Source organism: Andrographis paniculata, unplaced genomic scaffold (genome assembly GCF_009805555.1).
Source record: "Andrographis paniculata isolate CXL003 unplaced genomic scaffold, ASM980555v1 Contig59END, whole genome shotgun sequence".
Classification (NCBI taxonomy): Eukaryota; Viridiplantae; Streptophyta; class Magnoliopsida; order Lamiales; family Acanthaceae; genus Andrographis; species Andrographis paniculata.
This window is the reverse complement of record NW_026137594.1, coordinates 1,670,926-1,687,637: the sequence shown is the minus strand read 5'-3', so window position 1 is coordinate 1,687,637 and position 16,712 is coordinate 1,670,926. Positions and strand designations below refer to the sequence as shown.

Genomic DNA, 16,712 nt, shown 5'->3' with positions numbered 1-16,712 from the left:
ATATAGTAGAAGTTGATGTGATGTTTTGAATGTAAAATTGATTTTTAGTATAATATTCCTTCCGTTTATAAACTAATGTCCTATTTTCCTATTTGAGACGTTCAATAACTATCGTTCTATTTCCTTTTTAAAATACAAATTTTATATTTTTATCATTCGTTCATTTATTACTTTTAATCTCTATCACTTAAAAAATGCAAATATACTATAGGACAATAGAAATTGAAAAGGAGTATAAAAAATTAAAAAATAGGTGTTTGATTTGATATTTTGGGGGGAAAAAATGGAATGAATAGTAAAAATTAAATCCAATCCCCCAAACACACACCCGGAATATATATATTTTTTTTATAAAATATCGCATTAATTTTAGATGAAGTAGTTCTTCACCCTTATATAATAGAGGAATTTTCATATATTAACTAATATGGAACAATATTCAACGCGCACATGACAATTATGCAACTTGTTTAATTAAAAATAAATAGATATTATATATAATTTGTTTGATTATAATTTAAAATTGATTTAAAATAAATTATTAATTTAAATATTTTTAAAACATAATATTTTAATATGATAAATTATTAAATAAAATTAGTATATTCTTACTAATTGTCGTACAAAATGAATAATATTAATTTCATTTTAAATTAACAAAAAACCAGGCTTATAAATTATGGATCACACAAACCCCTAGGATAAAAACCACAATAATATATATAGTTAAAAATTCGAATTGCAATTTACGTGGGTATACATAAAATCCAAAATTAAAAAATAAAATAAAATAAAATCTATATATTCAATTAAAATGACTTGTTCGTTAACATATGGTCCATTAATATATTAGTGGCTAAATTGAAGAAGCACAAATTACTATTTGAGGTGAAACTCGCCGCTAGCATGAACTTGCTTCACTTGTCTATCATACTCGTCGTCTTCTTCTTCTTCTTCTACCTCCTCCTCGTCTTCCTTTTCAATATGATCTTTTTTTACTTCTTCTTCTTCCTCCTCTTCTCCTCCCCATCCGAAGCCCAGGACCGGCCTGGATGACAGAGGCGGCTTTCGGGCTTCGCTCACAATTTTCATAATCTCATCGATGCTTTGGAGGGAGAAACTAGGATTGTCTCTATTGAAGTAAACTGACTGGTTTGATTCCGAGAGTTCCTTGGGGAGATTCTTCAAGAACCATGGATGGCTCTTTATCTCTTTTATGCTGATTCTCTACATATATATATATATAGTGATACTATTAAAAAGAGATGTGGCTAAAGTCATGGAAAAGAAAAAAAAACACCAAATTAAGTATGTACAAGGAGTAGCAAATCCGATCGGCCGATCTTTTTTGTACTGATCTGACCCAACCCGACAGCATTTTCGAGCTGGGTAGGACCTGAGTACGGCCCGGTTCGCGAATTCAAAACTATTATTTAGTCCAACAAGTACCAAATTATTGAATTGTATAATTATTTTTATGTAAATTTATTTGTTAATATATTTATTAATTATTAATTTTTAAAAAATAATATAAAGATTGGGCCGGACCACGCACAGCCCAACTTTGATGGATCCCACATGGCCTAATTTAGACTTGTGCCGGGTCAAGCAGGGCCCAGTTTGCGAATTCAAGACTATTATTTAGTCAAACAAATACCAAATCATTGAATTACATAATTATTTTTTATGTAAATTTATTTGCTAATATATTTATTAAATTATTATTTTTTAAAAAATTAATGTAAAGATCGGGCACAGCCACGCACAGTCCAACTTTGATGGGTCTGGACACGACCTAGTTTAGACTTATGTCGGCCCAAATTCTTTCGAGCCTGTTTTTTTAGATTCGATTTTCTGTTGTCGGATTCGAATTCTTTTGGGCCTATTTTTGCCGAAACTAGTATGTATAATATACCTTAGAAGAATTGGCTACAAAAATACGAGAGAGCATGTCCCTGCAATCCTGAGAGACGTGGACGTAATCTGGTATTTTATACTGCGCAGCCACGATCCTCTGCATATCAACTAATTTAATTAATTAATTGGCATATAAAAATCATCCAACATGAAAAAAATGAATAATATTAAACAATGGTGAGAAAATACAGCAGGGATTGTATATATGTGTACTTACGGAAATGGTTTTCCTGAAGTTCTTAGGGTCGTCAGGATCTTCGAAGGGGTAAGCTCCAACAAGCATTACGTAAAGAGTTACCCCACAAGACCACACATCTGCCATCTACACAATATATGTATATACAATTAATTAATTAATTAATTGATACTAATATTATATAGTAATTAATTAATTAATTAATTAAGTAACCTTTCCGTCGTATTCTTGGCGGGAGAGAACCTCCGGCGCGATGTACGCCGGCGTTCCGACGGTGGACTTGGGCCTCGAGTGCAGCACCGACGACTGTATGAATATCACGTGATGAGTATGAATCTCTCTCTCTCTCTCTCTCTATATATATATATATATATATATATGTATATATAGAAGATGCATGATTGTGAGACCTTGGAATAGCCGAAGTCGCAGATCTTGAGACGGGGTGCTGGGCTTCCATCCAGCAGTGTGTTTTCCAGTTTCAGATCTCTATGGCATATTTTCTAATATATATATATATATATGGTGACAGAATTGAATGTTTTAATCAATCAATTAATTAATTAATTAATTGATTGTAGTGCAGTGTAGTATGTTACCATGGAGTGGCAGTAGCAGACTCCAGAAATCAGCTGCTGAAAGAAGTATCTAGCCTGCACCAGCAGACCAAGAGTTAATATATATATATATATATATTATAATACTCCCTCCATCCCGAAAAATTAGCTCATTTAGATATATCGAGTAAAAATATATATATATTTTATTAAAAAGATGAAAAAAGTAATATTTTTAAAATTTTAATTAATAATTAAAGATAATGAAAAAATAATGTAATTAAATAGTGATTTTTTTGATTTTTTTTTTTTAAATGTAGTAATGGGTAAATTTAAAAGTAAAATTAAATTTGACTGATAAATAAAGTATAAAATAAAGAGGTGTATTAGTAGTAGTAGAGAGACCTCGTCCTCGCTGAATCTTCCGGCGGTGCAGATCCGGTCGAAGAGTTCACCGCCGGCGGCGTACTCCATCACGATTGCCAGATGTGTCGGTGTCAGCACCACCTGCACAGTCATTATTAATTAATAAATAATATGAGTTTGTTCGTTCTTTTATTTTTTTTTTTATTTAATAAAAACTTGACAATTGTAAAATTAACTCCTACCTCTTTGAAACGAATGATGTTAGGATGGCGAAGTGATCTGTGGTTAATGATTTCTCTGGCCACATTTTCATCAATCTGTGAAATTAACATAATACAGTATATAAATAAATAAATAATAATCAGATCATTATATATATATATATATGCATCAATAAAATAAAATAAAATAAAATAAAATGAAAGTAATTATTAGTATTTATAATTACCCTGTGGCCACGTTGGATGTATTTCATGGCGACGAGCTCTTTGGTTTGTTTGTGGCGTAAGAGTCTTGCCACCCCAAAATTCCCTGCTCCCAAATCCTTCACCAATTCATACTTCTCCATCTCTCTCTTCTCTCTCTCTCTCTCTCTCTCTCTCTCTCTCTCTCTCTCTCTCTCTCTCTCTCTCTCTCTCTCTCTCTCTCTCTCTCTCTCTCTCTCTCTCTCTCTCTATAATATATACGAATTAATGCTTCTGTGTGTATAGTTTTGCAAGTAGTGTAATGGGTTTTTCTCGAGCTTAGCTTTCTCAATATATATATATATATATATGGTTGAATTTGAATAATCAATCCCACTCAACAACTACTTAATTACGTCTCTCTCACTCTATATGTATATATATATAAACAAGTACACGTCGGTAAGAGATGATCTGGTTGTACGAAGATGGACTTGTGATAGTGAGGTACGCCTTTCATCTCTTGTATGTCATATCTGGTTCGACTAGTATGATTTATTTTGTAAAGTTTAATTTGCAAATTAGTTAGACTCGGCCGAAAATTTATCAGAGCATACACGAAGGACAATGGCTGCGAATTCTCACACTATAAAAAAAATATATATATATTAAAAAAAAATGATTTAATTTTCAATTTAAATAACATTTTGATAAATTTTTTTGTAAAATAATTTTTTTTAAAAAAAATATACAAAATTCAAATAGTAATTTTTTTAAAAAAAAAAATTAGAAAAACATGCGGAGACAAAAGAGATCTTAATTATAATATTCAATGAATAATAGCGTTGACCATATAATTATTGTATAGACTTTGTTCACCTGCTGTGTTTGGTTAATTGACGAGTTTTTATTTTTATTTTTATTTTTTGAAATTTTCTTGTTTTATTTGTTTTTGTATGTGGTCATATTTTCAGGTTTAAAATTTCTAAACAAAATAAATACTGCATCCGTAAACTAATGTCCTATTTTTCTATTTGGAACGTCAAAAAATAATTATCCTTTTTTTTTTATTTTTCTACATTGAATTTATTATTTTATCTTTATTTTATTTATCTTTTTATATCTATACACAAAATAAAGAGTTATTTTGTCAATTTACAACAAAAAAAACTAATTACCTAAAAAAGCATGTAAATATTATTTAGGATATTAGAAAATTGACGGGAAAGCATTATGAAATATAATGATTAGCATTTGAAAATGAATATAATATTTTTGGAAATAATTCGAAAAACTAAATACTAAAAAAAGTAATATAACACAAACAGAACATACTCAAATATATTTTGGTCTAATTAATGGATTGAAAATATTGAAATAAATAAATAAATAAATAAATAAATATATATATATATATATATATAATTATAATGCGGTACAAAGAAATAAAATAGATAAAATGAATATTCACGTGGGGGTGGCGGAGGAGAGCATGGGGGCATATGCATGCATATCAATCAACATATGCATGTGCTCTACAGTCATTTCTTTCTCCTAAATCTATCTACTTATCATTGCAAAAAAAAAAAAAAAAAAGTAATAATAAAATGTTGAGCATATAATTAAATTAATATTATTTTTATTTAATAGATAATATCAAAATATATTTAATTCCTTCAAAAATCGATTTTGATTTAACTTTCACTGTACTCAAATAAAATCCTCCAAACAAGTTATCCGTGTTGACTATCGTTTCAACAATCTTCAATAGTATAATTTGTTTATATTTTATAATAAAAATATATTATTATTTTTTTAAAAAATTACATCAAATAACGGTTTCATCTAAACATGGTTCGTCTTGTATAACTTGTTTTGTTGAGTATAATTTACAGAGTATTAAGTTCGAGTAAAGATTTATTCAGTATGCTTTTTCGAATAGTGGCTACGGATTTCACATTATAAAAAAAAAAATTAAAAATATCACACAAGAGATAACCTAATTGTATAGGACTGGACTAGTGACATTATATTTAAAAAAAAAATATTGCAAAATATCATATGAAATAATTTATTTTATAACAATAATAAGTAAAAATAAAAACAAGAAAAACACGCACACACAAGTAATTGGATCTCCTAAAAAGGCGGTATACGAGTTATGAACGCATGAAATGGATGCCTATTGCCTACTGCCTACTGCCTACTGCCTATCATATTGACTTTTTCCTATAATTAAATAAATAATTAATTTACTCATTGGTAGACCTTAGCTTAGCTTAAAGACTTGGACATGTGACGGCACGTGTAGCTGTTCACCTCCGTCTCCATCTTGGTTCGCCTCATGTTAGCCCTGTCACGTTTCTTCAATATTTAAAGTAATACTGTCTTTGTCCGGCTTTAAAGAATTCATTATTTTTTTTTTTACCGTATTGATTTTTTAATATTAATTATAATATTAAAATATAATATAAATTAAAAATAATTATAAAAATATTTTTATTAATATTTTCTAATATTTACAGAAAAATATTTGTAAAAAAAATTATATAAGCATAAAAATATTTTTAATATTAAATACAATGATATAAAAATATTTTTAATATTAAATATAATGACGTAAAAGATAAATATAACTTTTAAGGGCGAACAAAGAGAATGCAATTATTAATAATATACTTCTTGTTCACAAAAATTAGCTTCATTAGAGTCGGTGTGGTCATTAGAAAAAATATATTTTATTAAAGACAAAATAGTTTTTGATATTTTTAAAAATTGAGTTAGAAATTAAAAATAATAAAGAGAGAATATACATACATATATATAATAGTTAAATATTGATTTTTTTTTAGTTTATTAAAATTGGTAATTGATAAATTTAATACAGAGGCAGAACTAAAATTTAATGAGAAATAGATCTAAACAACAATGTGTGGCAAGTGGACCTGGAGGATAGATCACAAGTTGACTTCTCACACGAACCAGGTCATTCCTTACCATACCATATATTATTGAAAATTATGTTATATGATGTTAATTCATGTATTATATTTGTATTATGTTAACATAATTCATATATTATTTGTCTTTATATCGTATGTTGTCCGTTCCTAGCTATATGATGCGTTGTTTGAGACTACGTTAAGTATTGTCAATATGTGTTACATTTATATTATATTAACATAATTATGTATTCTATATCTTTATATGGTGTGTTGTCTATGTTTATACAATGTATTGTCTGGCTCTATATCGCATATTGTCAATTCTTATATATGTGCTGTTTGCCTTTCTACTATGTGATGTCTATTTATTATATTATGCTGTGTCCGCATTACAGTGATTTTTGTATATCACATAGAACGACCGTCTACTTTTTTTAATATTGTAAGCTCCATATTTACTTAAGGAAGAATACCTATTTATGTTTTTTTGATGCCCAAAATCGAAAACATGACTATTATTAGCCGAAGTAAAGAGTAAATATTGTAATTATAATTTGGATTAAAGCGGATTTTATCATATTGGAATGGTATTTGGGTAGGTTTGATTTTGATTTGAAAACTAAATCAATGTTATTTATTTCATATATTTCATAGTAAAAATAAAAAATTGTATTTCATAAAATATTATTTAAATTACAATTCAAATAAAAAAAAAAAGCTCAACTTTAAACCAAAACCAATACCAAAACCAAACAACCCTTTTGTTTAGTATGTTTGGGAGTGTTCCAATTTGATGTTTTATATTATTTTAAAAATAATTAAAATTAGAATAAAATAAATATTATGTATAATATTTTAAATAGCAAATAAATTTATCCAAAGTGCCAAATCTTATTCTTAAAAACCTCTAGCTACGACCTTACGTAACATTTCAATGGCGGCAGGCATTAACGTCCTTAGCTGAATCTATACAACTTTATCTGCCATTCACAAACCATATAATATATAAGTTATCAGATGTGTGTGTATATATATATACATATATATATATATATATATAGAGAGAGAGAGAGAGAGAGAGAGAGAGAGAGGATGTCTAACGGTTGCGATGGTAATGAGTTACTTACGAACTTTCTTCAAATATTTTGTTCGATTGTTTTGTGGCGAGTTGTAGCATTTTGATTTGTATTGAAAATTAGAAAATCTTTTTGACTAAAAAAATAAATTTATTAATACAGTATACTTACGTCGATGCATGCGAATTCTTGGGTGTGTTAGGTAAAGAGTCATGGCCAGAACTCCGCGGCGTGTCAGGAAGGAAAGCCGTGGAGATCATCGAGAGGCAGAACCCATGGCTGACGGCGTATATATTGCCGCCAGGGGCGATCCCGATTACTGATTTTCGATGCGACAGAGTGTGGGTGTATGTGGATGATCATGGCTACGTTGTTTCAACTCCAAGACTCGGCTGATGATTATTTGGCCCCTCGATCTTCTTGTAAGGCCTTTGTTAAAAAACTATCTCATCTAAAAGTTTGATTAATGACGGTTAAATAATCATCTCACCTAAAAATTTAATCAGTAAAAAAATATATAATTTATTACTTATTATATAGTTTTTGGACAATTTCTTTCACTCTTATAATATATTAGTTAAATGACCGATTCACCTAAAAATCTAGTTTGTATGAATTATCTATCATTATATTATATAGTAAACCAACAATTACAATACCATAATTTTTAAACAAACCTACCCCAAATAAATTTTGGGTTGAATTGCCTAACCCATGTGTCTTCTTGCTCTGAAATACAAGAAACATAATGAGTTCAAATATTAGCATTGCTAGACAAATTAAATTTTGTACAACAAAGTTTCTTAATTTTCGATGAAGGCAAGAATTTAATTTTCTTTGGAGAATTCATCTCATTGCAGTGAAAGCAAATTCCCTCACAACCATAAGAAGGCCTTGGTTTCGAAGGGAAACATGGCCATACAAATCAAATAAATTAATAAAAGAAAACAAAGAAACAAAGTTTTAGGAAAAAAAATGAAGAAAAAATAAAAATAAAACAATTTGTACAACATTCAAACGATTAATAACATCCTATTTAAATGCTAAATAATGATCTGATGTTCGACAATGCTGGAACAAAATCTCACGCTTCATTCAGCATACTTGACGTTGGAACAACACAGCCACTTTCTCCCGCCCGACAGCTTCCTCATTTCATCCTGTTTCTCGAACCCCATGCTCTTTGGGGAGGTAGTTGAGCCACCGTGGGGCGAGCCACGCTGGCTCTGCTGCTGCCCTTCCCGTTTCTCATTTCTGGCCCTGTCGAAGATCATAGAATATTGTGTCGCCATGGCGGGGTTGTTTGCATCGTTCCATGATCCAAATTTTGGCAGTGATGAAATATTCTCTTTCGCCGATGACATATTCGCCAAATGAAACGAAGAAAAAGAAAAAACAATGAAAAGGGAATATATGAAAGGGTGAAGAGTCTATTGTTTCTTTCTACAATTTTTTACTTTTTTTTAAATATTATGTCGAACTCTCAACCCTTAATTCCTTTTGCCTTTAGATCTCCCTTCTCTATTGTTCGAAGGTTCTTGCATTGCACGTAAAATGTAATGCCTAAATATAGTATCGTGAAACCGTGGGTTTGGCTAATTTGAATGGCCTTAGATGATTGGGAGCAAGATATATATTAAGAGCATGTTTAGTATATAAGATAGAAATAACGATTTTTGAAAACATATATATATATATTTTACTACTAAAATAGATAAATGATAAAAGTTATAATGAGATATACAATTGGAGCGTAAATTAAATTTAACCTCTTATAATTAACTTACTTTTGATCAAAGATCAAGGCCCAATTAACTGATAATCCAATCAGTTAAGTATATTTCATGGCCCATTACATTTCTCACTCAAGAATTACATGATTTTGAAAAATTAGGAATAGAATCATAAATTAATTTCCAACAATCAATTAAAATATTAACCGATAACCAACATGTAATATTGAAAATTTTATTTCAGTGTAGCTTTTCCTTCATCCAACAAGATTTAGAAGTACACTTAAGATACAAAATGAACACCAAACATGTCTTTCTCAAGTTAAATATTAGTACAAATTCAAGACAAATTATAGATTTCAAAGCAGACATATTTAGAAAGCACAGAAGAACTAAATTCATCATATAATTGAAACCAATCAAAGATTACATACTCAACTGAATCTAATAATTAATGAAGAATATGATTGTAAAAATTCAGTTTGAATAACTAACAAATGATTTTCTATATAGGAATACAAATTCATCGATTCTATTCTTAGTTGTTCCACTAGAATTGTCTTTGAAGATATTTGATCACATTCTTGTCGACCTGGAAAGCTCTTGCAAGAACGTCAGAAGAAATCGAAGGTTCCGAACCAAACACAGCATTTGCAATCGTAATCACTCCCGGGTTTTGGCTGCTGAGACCGGCAAACGCCACGGCATTAGTTTTCCCAGTGTTGAACTGAAAATGTATAAGGCCTTGTGGGAACACAAAAACATCTCCCGGATACAAAACTTTCGTAAAAAGTTTATTTTTCTGGTTTGGATCCGCTGGGTTGGAAGTCACAAATCCAACATACAGAGTGCCCTCGACAACAACAAGAATCTCAGTTGCGCGAGGGTGCGTGTGAGGGGGGTTTTGGCCATACGGCGCATAGTCAATACGTACTAAAGAAATGCCGAGAGTGTTTAGCCCTGCTATTTGATTTACATTCACCGGAGTCACTTTTGATCCGACTTGATTTGATGTGTTTCCGGGCTTGTTAAGTCCGGAAAAGAAGAAATCATCCGCTGTCACCATTTTCGGATCCTTGCAAATCTTTCCATTCACAAATACTACAAAAAAAGAAGAGATACAGAGTATTTGTTAAAAAATGTTTCAACATTATCACTAATAAATACGAAATCAAATCAGCTTCTTTACACTTACCAGAAGCTTTGACGTCATCGACTGCGACGCAGAAATCCTGAAGAGGACTGGGATCAGAAGCATAAGCTAATGAAGAAGCTAAAGCAACAATTGCAATAGCTACAAGAGTGCCAACAATGGCCATTTTCTAAATTTTTTTTCTTCAAGCTTAACAAGTTCTGTTGGAAATTGATTTTCTTAGCAAGAACTTGATGATATATTGCTTGAGGAATTAATGGAGATGAGATGAAATACTAATGAAGAACAGGTATTTATAGTCGATGGAGTTTGACAAATCCAACGGCTTTTAATTAAATTATTAGAGAATGTAAGAACGAGTCGTCAGGTTTCTTGTACATGTTGCTGAAACTTAATCATGCCAGTCTTCATCAACTTGATAAAATAACACATAAAATATTTATTTATCGTAGAATTGTTCATTTTCTTGCTGCAACTGGCTATATTTACCTGTCCCAATTTTTAATCAGCTAATTATTTGTTAATTTGGACAGCAAAGTGAAAGAAAACAGTTGAATTTTTAATCATTTAAGAAAGCGCGGCGATGTAGAGTTGGTTCATAAACAAAGAGTTGAATAAATCAGCAAATTATTTATTTATTTATTGAATCTCTGTACCATTATATTTTTTTTCAGCCGGTTTTGTAAATAATTAATGGATATAATTACATACTTCCAGAAAACTGCTGCATAGCCGTGTAATTATAAATTGTCAGTTTTGAAAAGTTAATTGGACAATTTACCATAAGTTATTTTATTTGTTTATTTTTTTCACATACACATTGAAGGGGAAATTTATAAATTTAATCACATAGTTAATACTTTTTTTTTTTTTTTTTAATGATGTAACCTAATTTGCAGCAATGATTTCACTATCATAAGTTTATTTTACACCACCAAATTATCTTTTACAAAAAATTTTTCAAATCTAAACACACATACATCCACTGGGATCAAACTTAAAATCCTCAAGCAAGAGATGATTCACAGTATGATCTACAAGGGTTTAATACTATATTTATATGTAAAAGTTGCAGTTTTTTTGGTATTGGACTATTAAAAATATAACACATATTTAAAACTAAAAGAAAAAAAATTACGTACACATAATATTCTTATTTCTTCCATTGTCATATTATGCATATCTTTTGCATCTGCTCTTCTTTATTGTATCTTCTTCTTCATGCTATATATATATTCTAATCATGAAAAATTATATCATCGCAATGAAAACTCTATCATCACACCACCATCACTGTTCATTTTCTTTAACCGTCATCCCTCTATCACTTATATCAAATAATAAAAATTATAATTCTGTATAATTTTATAAAATTGTAAAAAAATAAAAAATAAAAAAATCTCAAAATTCTAAGATTGAAGGTCCGACTTGAGCTTTATATATATATATATATATATATATATAAGTTACACTACAGAAATCTTATTTGACATATTCAATTGAAAAGCTGTCCGTAGGGGACATTCTTAATTAATAATCATTCTTCACAGTCACAGTCACCAAAAATATAATTAATATTTGAAACATATCTTAGCTTAAAATATGTCTTTTATTTCTCGAGCATTTCCCTTGGTTATACAAATTCCCTATCTGTTATTTTGGAAGTATATATATATATATAGTTCAATTAAGTAAGGGTTATATTCCCTCTGTCCTAAAATATAACCCAAACTTAAAAATAATCTTCTTATTTTATAATAGTATTAATGCGCATAAGTTTTGTTTTAAAAAATTAGTAGCAAATTAAATAACATACTAAATGATTATATCAAAATAAATATTAGGGTGTGTATAGATGTGAAATTGGCTTTGCTCTCATTTTTATTTTTTTTCTTCAATACTAATTTTCTTTTTAAAAATATCAAATCATAATCCAATTTTTATAACAAATTTTAAGATTTTAATTCAAACATTAAATCAAACCCCTTTTTTATTCGCATCATAATAGCTATTCTATTAAAAAGCTTACTATTTATATCTCAAACAATGGACTATAATATTATTCATCATATGAAATGTCACAAAAAAACATTACACACCGCATCAAACATAATTATTGTTACATATGAGTATGATTTCTATAGTAGCAAATTAAAATTCATCAGACTTCTCTGTCCTTTAATTGTTGTTCCACCAGAATTGTCCCTGAAGATATTTGATGACATCCTTATCAACCTGGAAAGCTCTTGCAAGAACATCAGAAGAAATCGAAGGTTCCGAGCCGAACACAGCATTCGCAATCGTAATAACTCCCGGGTTTTGGCTGCTAAGCCCGGCAAACGCCACGGCATTGGTTTTCCCAGTGTTGAACTGAAAGTGAATAAGGCCTTCTGGGAACACAAACACATCTCCGGGATACAAAACTTTAGTAAAAAGTTTATTTTTTTGGTTCGGATCCGCCGGGTTGGAAGTCACAAATCCAACATATAGAGTGCCCTCGACAACAACAAGAATCTCAGTTGCGCGAGGGTGCGTGTGAGGGGGGTTTTGGCCATACGGCGCATAGTCAATGCGCACTAAAGAAATGCCGAGAGTATTTAGCCCAGCTATTTGATTGACATTCACCGGAGTAACTCTTGATCCGACTTTATTTGATGTGTTTCCGGCCTTGTTAAGTCCGGAAAAGAAGAAATCATCGGCTGTCACCATTTTCGGATCCTTGCAAATCTTTCCATTCACAAATACTGCAACAACACGCATAAGAATCCTTCAGAAATGTTCATATAATATCAGAAATAAGATTTTAAGTTGCAGTTTTCATTTAGAAACTAATTAAGCAGATTCGCTTACCAGAAGCCTTGGCATCGTCGACTGCAACGCAGAAATCCTGAAGAGGGCTCGGGTCCGACGCGTAAGCCAATGAAGAAGCCAAAGCAACAAGTGCAATCACTAAAATTTTTTGAATGGCCATTTTTCACTCAACCTTATTAATTTGATGCTGCTGTGAATTAATATTTTACTGCTTGAAATTGATACTGCTAACTGAGCAATTAGAAGTTGAGGAATGAGATGCATAAGCTAGTGAAGTATGTGTATTTATAATAAGATAATGTAAGAATCAGTCGTTCATTTTCTTGTTAATATGGATCAATTAATCATGCTAAGTCTTCATCAGTAATCATAATTTGATCAGGAATTGTTCTTAATCTGCTGACAACATTAAAACACGCAGACAAAGGGACTACTCTTTCACATAAATTAACCTCTAGATTTTATGTAATTGAATTGGTCAATTTCTTGTGGCAGGAGAATTACCCCTTCACATATATTGAAGCAGTTGGATCATATGCATTAGGCTAATACATTTAAGTGGTTTAATATGTTAGCTCCACTTGGTTGGATATTATGACTACTATAAGTCTTTGGGAGCTTATCTATTCATCAGTTATACCGAATGATTTTTTAGTGTATCAATTTAAACATATGTAAAACACCGGCCCTCAAACCAGGTATATTGTTGAAAATTGTAAATTGGCGTTATAGATCAACATAATTCTTTTCAACGCACTTTGTTTTCACTCACAAGAAATATGCACATAGTTTACATAATAGTCAATCCTAAAATTATCGGCATACTTAAGTATAATGTTCTTTCAAATGGGCTCTAAAAAAGATTATGTATATAATTGACACGGATAGTCTAATTGATTTACTTAAACTCTTCTTTGATACCGGAGTGTCACAACCAATTTTAGCAATTTTATACAAGATCATTGTATCACATAATAATGAACAATTTTAATATCTTAGTGTTAACACGTGAAGGAGTGATTATCCAAAGCAAGAAATTGACCATTTCAAAATATATCAAATCTAGAGTTTTAGGTGAAGGATTAGTCTCAGGGTGTGCGTGTGTTAATTTAAGTTGCCAGCAAATAATAAAAAATTCCTGATCAAATTATGAGCTAATGAAGACTTAGCATGATTTAGCAATATTCATAAGAAAACGAATGACTCATTCTTGTATTATCTTACTAGTAATATAATATGATTACAAACTGCCGACTTATTCAAGTTGGATCAGTATAAATACACATGAAACACTGTCTTTGCATTTCATCCCTCAAACTCTATCTGTTCAGTTAGCAATATCAAGTTCAAACCTCAAACCCTAAACCCTAAACCATAAGCCCGAGAAAATATATTAATAGAAGCATTTAGCACAGCCTGAGTGAAAAATGGCAATTCACAAACTTCTAGTAATTGCACTTATTGTTTTGGCTTCTTCAATGGCTTATGCATCCGACCCGAGCCCGCTTCAAGATTTCTGCGTCGCAGTCGATGATGCCAAGGCTTCCGGTAAGCGAATATGCTCAGTCAGTGTCTACATATGAAACTGCAACTTAAAAATATTATTTGAACATTGTTTAATGATTCTTATGTATAATGTTGCAGTGTTTGTGAATGGAAAGATTTGCAAGGATCCGAAAATGGTGACAGCTGATGATTTCTTCTTTTCTGGACTTAACAAGCCCGGAAACACATCAAATAAAGTCGGATCAAAAGTGACTCCGGTGAATGTAAATCAAATAGCAGGGCTCAACACTCTCGGCATTTCTTTAGTGCGCATCGACTATGCGCCGTATGGCCAAAACCCCCCTCACACGCACCCTCGCGCAACTGAGATTCTTGTTGTTGTCGAGGGCACTCTATATGTTGGATTTGTGACTTCCAACCCGGCGGATCCGACCCAGAAAAATAAACTTTTTACGAAAGTTTTGTATCCGGGAGATGTGTTTGTGTTCCCACAAGGCCTTATTCACTTTCAGTTCAACACTGGGAAAACCAATGCCGTGGCTTTTGCCGGGCTTAGCAGCCAAAACCCGGGAGTTATTACGATTGCGAATGCTGTGTTCGGCTCGGAACCTTCGATTTCTTCTGATGTTCTTGCAAGAGCTTTCCAGGTTGATAAGGACGTCATCAAATATCTTCAGGGACAATTCTGGTGGAACAACAATTAAAAAATGGACAAAAGGGGTGATGAAATTTTACTACTATAGAAAGAGTACTATTTAGTTATTCAATAAACCTTTTGAATGTTTTCAAAATTATGTTGGTTTGGCATGTATTGTTTGTGATTAATAAGATGAATAAAAGTATTGTCGAATGTTTTTTATCAGTCTTGTTTATTTTAAAATATTTGCTGCTAATAATGCATGTATTTGCAACATTATACTAAATCCTGTGTAAAGAATGGAACCAATTAAACTTCCCCCTCATTAAATAAAAAGTGGCAACTATTGTTTGGCTCTAGTCTTCTAAGTTTGATTTCAAATTTTTTCCTATACAATTATTGAAAATCTCTATAAAAATATTTTATTTTTAATTTTATAAATGTCAAATTTAAATTACTCTCTATTGTCCCATATATCATGTAATATTTTGTTTTTAAGAGTGTCCAAAGCAATTTTTTTTAAAAAAATAATAAATAAATAGTTATATTTAATCCATAATAAATATACACACACTTTGTCACATCACTAAAATAAAATAAATAAATATATATTTTTTATCCCATTATCTAATTCTGAAATTATCATATTAATATTATCCATCTAAATTTTTATCGAAAATCAAATATTGCATCATATTTGAGATATAAAAAGTAATATTAAAAAATAAATAAATAACTAACATGAAACTAAGGGTGTGTTTATTTTGTGTTTTGGTTTGAAAGAATTTTCCTATATGAAATATAAAAAATCTTATAAATACTATAAAAATAATAAATACATGTAGCATATTAATTCTTTTGAAAAAATATGTTGAAAATTTTTGGATGAAAGATCGAAGCCTAAATTCCACTAACTTTGAACAATATAAAAAGCATACAATGAATGAACCTCTAGGTAAATTTTTGATCGGATATAATAGTTTGCAAATTAAACTCGACAAAATAAATTATATGTGACAGATAAAATATCCAAAGTCAGTGCTAAACCTCTAGTCTATACATAATATGAAAAATTCAGGCGAGTTTTAAAAATAGGCTCGAGAAGAATACTTAGGCCCATCTGATCCGTTAAAAACCATTCCAGGCTTGGGCTTAAAATTCGGCTATGCCTCTTGGGCCTGAATTTTTAAAATAATAAAATAAAATCAATTTTTAAATTAATGTATTTTAAAAAAATATATTCTATATGTAGAAGTAATGTATTCATATTTTTTAAATTTTAATCGGTCCAAAATCAAATTATCTGTTAATCTATTTTTTGTTTTGTTTTAATAATCATACTTTGCTTTCCCATTACTTTAGAAGAATTCTTACAATTCATATATTACTTCCTTTGTCATAATAGGAGCAT

General features: G+C 30.3%; 4 protein-coding genes across 4 annotated transcripts; 1 reads left to right on the top strand and 3 right to left on the bottom strand.

Annotated features, from left to right (window-relative positions):
* Window positions 1–697: 697 nt before the first annotated feature.
* On the bottom strand, window positions 698–3,755 carry LOC127258221 (serine/threonine-protein kinase SAPK7-like). Its single transcript, XM_051284993.1, has 9 exons — window positions 3,485–3,755; window positions 3,279–3,353; window positions 3,076–3,177; window positions 2,713–2,766; window positions 2,524–2,616; window positions 2,327–2,419; window positions 2,135–2,239; window positions 1,916–2,014; window positions 698–1,227 (listed from the first exon to the last, which is right to left on the bottom strand). The coding sequence occupies exons 1-9, from the start codon at window positions 3,602–3,604 to the stop codon at window positions 880–882; spliced, it is 1,089 nt and encodes a 362-aa protein (XP_051140950.1). The 5' UTR covers window positions 3,605–3,755; the 3' UTR covers window positions 698–879.
* Window positions 3,756–9,565: 5,810 nt separating this feature from the next.
* On the bottom strand, window positions 9,566–10,595 carry LOC127258562 (germin-like protein subfamily 1 member 13). The gene is made up of 2 exons (XM_051285438.1): window positions 10,390–10,595; window positions 9,566–10,295 (listed from the first exon to the last, which is right to left on the bottom strand). Exons 1-2 carry the CDS (start codon window positions 10,511–10,513, stop codon window positions 9,745–9,747), a joined length of 675 nt encoding a protein of 224 aa, XP_051141395.1. The 5' UTR covers window positions 10,514–10,595; the 3' UTR covers window positions 9,566–9,744.
* Window positions 10,596–12,371: 1,776 nt separating this feature from the next.
* LOC127258559 (germin-like protein subfamily 1 member 13) lies at window positions 12,372–13,403 on the bottom strand. The gene is made up of 2 exons (XM_051285436.1): window positions 13,198–13,403; window positions 12,372–13,091 (listed from the first exon to the last, which is right to left on the bottom strand). Exons 1-2 carry the CDS (start codon window positions 13,316–13,318, stop codon window positions 12,526–12,528), a joined length of 687 nt encoding a protein of 228 aa, XP_051141393.1. The 5' UTR covers window positions 13,319–13,403; the 3' UTR covers window positions 12,372–12,525.
* A 1,080-nt stretch (window positions 13,404–14,483) lies between these two features.
* On the top strand, window positions 14,484–15,508 carry LOC127258561 (germin-like protein subfamily 1 member 13). The gene is made up of 2 exons (XM_051285437.1): window positions 14,484–14,706; window positions 14,803–15,508. Exons 1-2 carry the CDS (start codon window positions 14,586–14,588, stop codon window positions 15,366–15,368), a joined length of 687 nt encoding a protein of 228 aa, XP_051141394.1. The 5' UTR covers window positions 14,484–14,585; the 3' UTR covers window positions 15,369–15,508.
* Window positions 15,509–16,712: the final 1,204 nt, after the last annotated feature.